At 41.1% G+C, this 10,149-nt stretch overlaps 1 protein-coding gene across 1 annotated transcript; it reads right to left on the reverse strand.

Annotated features, from left to right (window-relative positions):
- Positions 1 to 1,933: 1,933 nt before the first annotated feature.
- LOC133413879 (alpha-1A adrenergic receptor-like) lies at positions 1,934 to 5,345 on the reverse strand. The gene is made up of 2 exons (XM_061698788.1): positions 4,442 to 5,345; positions 1,934 to 2,373 (listed from the first exon to the last, which is right to left on the reverse strand). Exons 1-2 carry the CDS (start codon positions 5,343 to 5,345, stop codon positions 1,934 to 1,936), a joined length of 1,344 nt encoding a protein of 447 aa, XP_061554772.1.
- Positions 5,346 to 10,149: the final 4,804 nt, after the last annotated feature.

A 10,149-nucleotide genomic window follows, 5' to 3' on the forward strand; every position in this document is an offset into this window, starting at 1 on the left:
ATCGGAAAAAAACAACTGTAGTTGTGTTAGAAGTAAATCATTGTAAATCCATGCATTAGCATTATTTAAAATATTTTATCCATATAAATATATACACTATCTGATAAGACAGTGTTTGCATTCACAAAACACATGAAATAACTCCCAAATTGCATGCAAATAACTGTTCACGTGTCAACACCAAACAGTGACAAGACAGGAAACAATCACAGACGAATAAGAAAAATAAGATGTTGCTTGCCTGTTTTTTCTCCTGGTAATCTGGCTTCCTCCCAGTTTCCCAAAACACGCATGGCAGATAAATTAGTACAGTAGCTCGACCAATTCATTGGGCTAAATTGTCCATAGGTGCAAAGGAGTGTGAAAGGTTATATTTCTCTAATGTATGTACATTGGGATGGACGGACAACTTGTCCAGGGTGTACTCCACCTCGGCTGAGATAGATGTTAGCTCACCTGCTACCCTGATTTGGACAAGGTTCCATTCTGCTTTGCTGAACATGGGCGAGCAGTACAGTGGCCTTGCAAGCTTGTTCTACACTGTACAAGTGTTGTATGCCTACTGTGCACTGTCACACGGGTGGATTATCAATTCACTGCACGTTTACATTGTGCGATGGCGCGCGCATTGAATTATCATTACGACTGAATGAATATTAAGTTCTGAACACTGTGCACTGTGTGCATCCAGTTTTTTTTCTATTTGTATGGATCTTTTTGTCTCCAGTGAGACGAAATTTAGCACTTGTGTTGTTGTTTTTGTTATGCATCAAAAAAAAGAGAAAGTGGTCATTATTGAGGCTCGGGGTGAAAAGGGGCCAACTTGGGACACCATGTTTTAAAAAATAAGATCCATGTTCAGCGGTCACGGTAACAGGGCTTGCAGTTGCATGTCTGTGTAGATTATCGGTCACCCATGTTATGGTAATCTGCAAAAGTTAAATGTAACAACCAATCTAGTAGGCCTGTAGTATGCCTTTTGCCCAGTCAGTTGAGATGGGCTCCAGCTCCCCCGCGATCATCAGCAGTACAAAATGGAGTGAGGTATTGATGTGCGTCTTTCTGATTGCGATGTCTCAACTCAACTGCTCAATGATCCAATTTTAATGTCGTTTTACATTGACATGGTTGAAAAATAGATTATGTGCTGTTTTCAAAGGAAACTTACCAACAAACATCAACAGTTACGTTCCCGAATGCGAATTTTGCTTTAGTTTTCTGTCCAGTATTGAAGCCCGCATACTAATTGTGGTACGAGTTTTTTGCTATTAAAACAGCTATTATGTGCATGTTTAAAAGTATCTTGCAGAAGTAATTTGTCATGTCAAATTAATGCCATTATCTCCTTTAGTCCTTTCTGTTAGCCACACAGCCAATTAATCCAACAAAGAGCAATGCAGCCCAGTAAACAAGACATCAATGGAGGACATCCAGGTTTTTCTGTTCTTCATCCCTAACATGTGGGCTTTTTTTAAATTTCATTTATAAATTTCACATTTTGGGTTCTCATTCCATTAACATTGCCTCGTGAAAAGGAGGATTAGCTGTCAATCAAGAAATATGTCTAGTCTCACCCTTTTGGATAGAGTACCAGTGCATTTGGAAACAGTAGTCAGATCCGTGGAAATAAGCTTTGATTTCCGATAAGTTTAGTATTCTTTTCTTTTCAGAGTTGTTTAACAAGTGGGTTACTCTCAAAAGTATTTCTACTATAATCATGTTAAAGTAGGCTTGGGTAGGCCCAGTGTGCTTGCGCAGGAATGCAATAAATGGATGTTTGATCCTAATAAAGGGTCTGTTGAACAATTATAGGCAGTAATAGTAGTAGTAGAAGTAGTTGTTGTATCAGTTGACATACCAATGAAAATATACACATCGTACTTGTGATTGATCCTTGTGGGATCGAGCTTCCCCAAGTACTGTAAGGTAGCAGTCAAACAGCCTCGCCAGTAACATTAAGAGAAAGGTGTAAGACCTTTGCAGACGAGTTCTCAGGTACTGGAGTTTGACGAGCTGAGAAGCACCATGACCTCAGAAGACGCTTTCTCTGGATTGCTGAACTGATATCATCGGCGCCACCTTCAGAGGACATACACAGCGCCCCACAACAACCCGATAAAGAAGCACCATTATGGCTTGAGGAATCAGGGGTATTAGATACTGGGCCTGGATTCGTGGAGTGGGTGGTGGTGTGAGGTCCTTGGGCTTTAGCACATCTCAGGCAACGGCCATGGAGCACGTTGTGGAAGGCTTTCTTGAACTCCTTGCTGAAGCATGGATAGATGATGGGGTTAATGCAGCTGTTGAAGTACCCCAACCAGAAGGTTATCTTAAATAGCGTCTCAGGAGGCTTGCAGGATGGGAAGACGGATCCTAGAACATCCCCAGACATACATCGACATATCGTTAGCCGAATAGCATAATTGCCCAAGTCATTCTGAACTTACTGTCACAATATCAATAAAAAATACTACAGTGCTTCATAAAAAATAACATTTTTCTTTCGTGTACTGCATATGTAGGGCTAATCATTTGATTACGTTTGCTGGCTTTTGGCCATTTAATTGTGGAAAATGTTGACAAAAACTGCACTTCTCGGCACAATGGAGGTCAAATTATACTGTATTGACTCAAGTGGCACATAAGGAGTATTATCAAAACTGACTTTCATTTGTGTATCCTCTCCACTGCATAGTCACTTAACGTGGTGGAGGTGGTAATCCAAACACATAAATCATCAACTAGCAATATTGTGTCATGTAATAATGTCTTTGGCCAACCAAACTGACATGCTACAGCTTGATGGAAATATGGCTAAAATTAGCACTTACTGGACTTTCTTTTTCCCACAGAAAAGCTTCTAGGGGTTGATCTATTGTTCAACAATTTTGTCCAAGACCATATTAAACCTTTAGAGGCACCTAGTATACGTAATATAAATATACAAATACATTATAGAACTTCATATTGCTATATTTGTAATCAATGGTGGTGCTTACTAGAAACATGAATCTTTAAAAAAATAAAATAATGGCTTTAGGGAGAGCTTTGAAAGATTTTTTGATGTAACAATCTACAGAATGAAATGCCTGTTTAACAGTACCAATGGTAGTGATTGGGCCATAAAAGTACGATTTGTATTTAGTTTATTAGTTGCTAAATAGAAACTGCTGTATTTCAACTTTATGTGAGAAAAAAGCTTTTTCATCCCGAGCGATGTCATCTCCTGATGGTGATCAGTCCCCTCATATGAGAATTGCAAGTGATCATTTGCAGTGACAGCCAGGCAAACAAAGAAGCCTCCCTGTGGTGTGTTTAGGAATAAACTCAAAACTTCAGCAGTTTTAAAAAGTGTCATACTGGGAATGCCGAGCTATCATTGCCTCGGAGCTGGAATGAGCGCTGTGCTTTGAGCCGTGAAGGTCTGCCTCGATTGAAAATGCATAACTTTTTTCTGTGATGATATGACTGCCTTGAGAGGATACCCGATGACTGAGGATGCCTATGAGCATTACAGCCCATTAAACCTTATGCTTGTTATCTGTAATAGCTTTCAGAGGAGAGACGCTCATTCAATTTCATTTCGCAGTCAAAGTCTATTCTGCTCCAGTGTGTTTTTTTTAGTCAGTTGGTTGTTTGTGATTGAATTCCTTGACATGTCTTCTTGGAAAAGGTCAAGGTGTAGGTAGCGTACTGGGCAAGGTCAAACCTGGTGTTGTGCTCTTATGACAGAACATTTGTGTGTAAATGTTTCAAGGATCAACAGCTTTTGAAACCCAGGAGACCTTCTGTTATATCAGATCAGATTCTCCATAGGGGCTACAACAACTGGAAGTGACAACTAATTTCATTAAATACAATCTTATGGATCATCATGTGATGTTGTAGCCTAAATTCATTTTTTTGTTCACCAAAAATATTCTAAATTCTAATATTCTTATCAGCATGACTTGAATTGTGTTGAAAATAGTGTTTCCCAGGGCAATCTTTCCGATTGATTTTTAATGAGGATGTTAACACAACATCATCGGCTTTAGCAGCACCACTTCAAGAATTCCATAATTAACTCGCTGTAGCTTTTAACATGAATGACGACATGGTGATAAAAATGCTGCAGAAATCAAAGCAACTTCTTAGCGCGGCTTATCTGATTAATCTCAAAGATAACGAAGCACATTCAAATGAAACTTCAGTTAAGATTGTAATTATAATCTCCAACAACATAGAGCTACTGATGTTTGACAGTCACGTTAATGCGTGGTGTATGGGGTTTAGATTTAATGACTTTTTGGGAGAATGAGCGTAGCTAATAATGTGGCCCTTGACCAAACATCCACAGGTTTTAGCTTGACCTTCTGCAGTTTAGATAACACTTAAATTGACTTAGTTTGCAGAAATTATTTGGAATATACATAAGCGAGAGGCATACTGTGTTACTTACCAATTGGTAAGACCAGGAAGAAAGGGAGCCAACAAAGAATGAAGCACCCGACGACAACCCCGAGGGTCTTGGCTGCTTTCTCCTCTCTTGGCAGCTTGAGCATCTTCGGGAGGCTACTGGTGATGTGTTTGGACCTGCCGGGGATGTTGTCCTCTTCATGCTTGCCCGTTTGAGCGGCATTCCCTCTGTGCACTCTCAGAATCACCCCTTCGGTCTCGACTCCTACTCCATCGCTACTTTTTCTGAGGGTTTCTGTCCCCCTCTTTGCCACACTGTACACTCGACAATACATGGAGAGAATGATTGCCAGTGGTATGTAGAAAGACGCTAATGCTGAGAACAGGGCATAGCCGGGCTCCTCCGTGATTCGGCACACTGTCTCGTCTTCTGGGTCAGGCTCCTTCCAGCCAAAAAGAGGGCCCACAGATATGGCTGCTGAGAGTCCCCAGAGAGCAGCCACTGCAGCCATGCCACGTTGGCCAGTAGCCATCACCGGGTAGCGCAAAGGGTAGCTAACGGCAAGGTAGCGGTCGATAGAGATCACACACAGACTGAGGATGGAGGCAGTGCAACAGAGGACATCCAGGGCCGCCCATACGCTGCAGAAAGACCGCCCGAACACCCATTTACCAAGCGCTTCTGAGGTGGCAGAGAAAGGCAGGACCGCCGAGCTGAGCAGTAGGTCGGCCGCCGCCAGGTTGGCAATGAAGTAATGAGTCACCGAGCGCCAGTGGTGATGGCACACCACCGAGAGGATGACAAGAATGTTGCCAAGGATGCCGAACACAACAAAGACCAGCAGCCCTATTCCCAACAAGACCATTTTGGTTGCATCCACCTTTGGGTCTGTGGTGGAGCTACAATTAGGACAAGTCTCTTCCATAGAAAAGACAATCTCTGACATGCTCTGGCCAACTTTTGAGTCTTTTTGTTTTTGCTTTATTAGGTCTTGTCAAATTGGCTCCATATTTATTGCATCTGCACCCATCTGCTCCTCCTAATACAGTGGATCAAACTTTTCGTCTTGTCTCTCTACTGTAATTAAGTTGCAGATGCAGCAGCTTTCATCACACTGTACAGCAGTTTGTTTTTTTTCTCGGCAGACTGTCATATTTAGAGAGACAAACGTAGCCATGGCTTGTTATAATCATTCCAGCGGGGGCACCGTAGAAATGACAAATATTCATACTTTACGAGGCAATCACTGGTGTGTTTTGCATCTTGTGTTCATCCATGCTGAAAGTGTTAGAGGCAAGAGACCTGTTCAAACAACAGAAAAGAAGACAAGATCTAACATCATTTTCATGTGCCAATACTTTTAAAGCTTGAATTAAATGAACAGAGAAATGACAAATGCTTGAAACAAGTGAACAACTGGGAGTTGAAAGCTGGGCTAAAATTGACTCACATGTACAGTAACAATATTTTTTTATGACATTTTAACAATCACCACTTCAGATGGTTGCTAAAATTACAACACACAATAACGTGGAGAGCTAATGATCCAAAGAGGCAACACAGTTTTATTGTAAAGTAAGATAGCGCTGTATAACTCAGAGAACTACAACCCCAATTCCAATGAAGTTGGGACGTTATGTTAAACCTAAATAAAAACAGGATACAATGATTTTAGCAAATAATCATTAACCTTTAACTTTTATGGCTGCAACACGTTCCAAAAAAGCTGGGACAGGTGGGCACTCCATCACTCCGTCTGCAAAGTGGCCCTGAGAACTTGAGGAGTGGTACAGAGCTAGACGGATCTGGAGAATGGAGACATTCTCTCTGTATGTGAATGTGTGTTACTAGACAATGGACGCTAAAGTTGCCCGTTTACTGTGAACTTGCAAGGCTTGTAGTGTACGGACGTGACGTGACCGCACGCAACAGCTAATGTGCCTGTAATGGCCTGGTGAAACTATCAGCATTCCATTCAGTGTATGTATTTTTTATTGTATTTTTAATACTGCAACATTAATATATTGTGGTATAATTTGCTTAAATAGCTGCTTCTCTCATGAGCCAACATGTTGACTATGAAATGTGTTCATAACATGGTCCATAAAATTACTGCAGGGTGCAGTGCACCAGCAATAGAATGACTGTGGCTGCACTGCTGTAATAAATGAAATACTTATTTTATGTTTGTGGTACATTCTGATGAGGTTTCATTAAGAGATGAAAAATAAATACAAAAAAGTGAATAATTGAGTGCTAAATCATGATGACATTTGGAATGGAAGTTTATCTGGATGTTAAAAATAACTGATGATTGATTTACATGCCACATAACTTTATCTCTGCAGCGTTTGTCATCGTGGTTTGCTCTTGGCTCCCCAAAGTGACACTCTGCATAAATGTTGTTTATTCTTTGACAGTATTGGGAAATATGTAATCAATAAAAAAAATAGACATTGACACATTAAAGATTTTTTTTTTCCGACACTTAAGTCAAAGGTATAAACAAATCATAATTTAAAATGCTGGGACAATCAAATGTTATAGTTCAGCAAAGAAACAATGGGCCTTTTCCACAAGATGATGATAGGCAATATAGTGGACAGAAAGTATAAGTGTGACAATGATGTCATAATATTTCTCGAAATGTCTAGCACTTAGGAAGTGTCAGTCAATCAGGGAGTGGGAGGGGGGTGGGGGTTGTTTGGGGGGGAGGCTGTACTGGTCACCAGTCAATCACAGGGTACATAAAATATAGACCGTAGGGAAAACATGCAAACTCTACGCAGGAAGGCCGAGATTTGAACTCAGAACCTCCCCTCCAACAATATACTGTATATTGCTATGTCTCGTCTTTATTTTCCTTGGCAATTTGGATGACTGTTTGCATTCACATGCAATATCTAGGTAACTGACCAAGTGAATAGATGTGCTGTATGTTTATTGAAAGCTTTGAGAGAGCAACAAGGAAGGATAAATGGACACCAGTAATGCATTGGTGATCGCATAAGGTTTAAAAAAATCTGTGTCGTAGTAGGACCCACCCATGCAGGCAATTTAAAGACTTGAGAGTGAGATCATTTATTTTAAGAGCAGACATAAAGCCGCAGTATGCCAATGCCTCTTTGACCGTTTTATGTCTACAAGCCGAGCACTAACTGCAGCATAAGATGAGAGGCTGAGAATTTAACCTTGATTTTGAGTTTTAGAAAAACACTTTCCTGACAAAACTCTTCAAGTCAAGACTCAACTGTCTACCTGCACCTCAAAGTGAAACAGCATTCTTTTGAGGACAAAAACGTGCATCTTCTGGACAGAGAAGACACAAGGTTTGAAAGAGGCATGAGAGAGGCAGAGGCTTATGACACTCCCCATCTCCCACACACAATGCCGTCCTTTCGTCCTCTCCAGAGACTCAATAATAAGCAAACAACATGGCTACATTTGGCCTTGAGGTGGCTCCTCAACCTGTTTTACAACTGAATGAAATATTAACAAGGGAAATTCCACTCAATGACTGCAGTTTGTGGGCTGAGGCCTCTTTGCAAGGCATCTAAACGACTGTCGCTTTGCATCCCAAAAGAGTGATACCATTTGTGGTTTGGCAAAGCCTACTCGGGCCACTATATTACATAAGCAGGAGCCTTGCCCACTTCTAGTCACAGAGTAGGATAAACGGCGGTGAGGCAAAACGAATGAGAGAGCGGTGGAGATAAGGCAGGCGGATGGCAGAGTCATGCTTGTCACATGTTTGCGCAGATCAAAGGCATCCCACCACGCAGTGGAACAAAATTCACCCACATAACACTTGATGCTGGGATTTCCGTCTTCACAGCCAGAGGGCGAATACAGGAAGTCAACTGATGCAGTATTTTGTATTGTTTCTGCAGAAGATCTAAAACCAAGGATATTTGGTATAATGAGATTTCATAGTGTGTAGAAGTGCCAACAGAAGATTTTTGCGGCCTTTAAAATGGTCATTTCGTGTTTCTCCCAAGATTTAAAGTCAATGAAAGTACCATGGAAAGAAATAAAGTATTAAACAAATGCAAAATGACACGTGCACCTGCAAATACTGTATGTTTCACTGTTATATGTTACATCATACTTACATAAACCTGAATTCTATGAAGGTTTTTTGCCCCCCAGTAAATCCTTAAACAATGTCGTTACCCAAATACACATACAGAACAGAATTAAATCTGCAGCGGAAATTGTGCGAACACTCCACTTGGACCAAAACCTGTGAGTTTGCATTCTTTTTAAGTGAAACAAAAAGTTCAGTATTATATTCATTTAGGGGAATGAATACTCAGGTCTAGCTACACACCACCAAATGCACACACAGTGCAAGAGTCATCGATATAGTATGAGCATTAAGAACTAAACTTAACAGTATTGATTGTTTGCAGATTTATTTCCAAATGCACCACAAACACACCCGAGCGCTCCGCTTAAATTAAACATAAATACAAATTAATGCATCTATCTGCGATTGGCTGGCGACCGGTTCAGGGTGTACGCCACCTCCCGCTCGAAGATAGCTGGGATAGCAGCTAGCTCCTGCAGCCCGCGACCCTAGTGACGATAAGCGCTAAAGAAAATGGATGGATGGATAATAATACATCTATGATCATGTGCCGCATGTCACAAAAACATGCTTTCGTGGACTCCTGCTTGGAGTATTAATTTCTGTTATTGTTGCGAGTCCTTAATAAAGTTATGGGGAAACTGTTTATCTTGATTTGACTCCAAGCAGCATGAAATGTGATTTGAATCATAAGCAGTTGATTTGCCAGAACTACAATATAAACATTCTATGTGCTTCACTTTTGAGTAAAGAGAGTACCAAGGTGATGTTATTTTATATTAAAATATGATTTTAAACCCATTTTATCAAATTTGTAGACAAGATTCAAGATGATGGGCGTGGTCTTCTCCGTCCCTCTTCTTGTTTTTTTTCCCTCTCGTCTTGCTGGCAGCATGCCAGCCAGGCTGGCCTTCGCCCCCCCCCCCCACCCTTTCTTTGTTCAGGCACATTGCTCGGTAATCAGCTTCTCCGTGGGCCACCGCTATAGGCGATCAGAGCAGCTGCTACTAAGGTACCAGGTATGCTTCCAGCCAAGCATGATCGCTCTGAAATAGCCAGCGAGCCACAAAAAAGGCAGGAAGAGAGACAGTCATACTCTCCCAAGGAGGCGTGACGAACAACCATTTTTCGTCTTCCGCCGCTTTTGTTTTGCTTTATTTTTCTACATCTTCTTCTTCTGCAACCAAATCTGTCGCCTTGCTTCCTGAGCCACTTCCAGAGAGAGACTACCACCCACCAGCTTGAGCCTGCGGTCGTGAGTAGACGCGGCAAACCATTGCCAGGATACAATATTAGTGCCTAATAATTTCAGGGAAATTACTAGCTTCAGACAAAATCTCAACTTTGTCTTCGCTCTCTCTCCCATCCGCACTGGACGCAGTAAACGCTCACGTTTCCAACTTTAGTCCATCACACGATGTTCTATTTCCCTTTTCGTACACCTATTTTCCTTCGTTTTAGCATTATTAGTGTTATTTTCTTTCTTTTCTAAGACCCCTTTGTGTGTTTCCCTCTAGATTTCTAATGTAGATGTCATTAAATATACCATAAAATTCCACTCTTGGTTGTATTTTGTGTGTGTTCTGAGTTTCCTTCAACCTCTGTCATCTAGAACTCAAAATGCCATAAAGTGTAGCAAGCTTCAGATTACGAGGCTGAT

This window comes from Phycodurus eques, chromosome 15 (assembly GCF_024500275.1).
Source record: "Phycodurus eques isolate BA_2022a chromosome 15, UOR_Pequ_1.1, whole genome shotgun sequence".
Taxonomy (NCBI): domain Eukaryota; kingdom Metazoa; phylum Chordata; class Actinopteri; order Syngnathiformes; family Syngnathidae; genus Phycodurus; species Phycodurus eques.

Coding starts and splice junctions, on each gene's coding strand:
- LOC133413879 (XM_061698788.1), bottom strand. CDS start 5,345: ATGTCAGAGATTGTCTTTTCTATGGAAGAGACTTGTCCTAATTGTAGC. Junction 2,374..4,441: donor CTTCCTGGTCTTACCAATTG/GTAAGTAACACA, acceptor GGGATGTTCTAG/GATCCGTCTTCCCATCCTGC.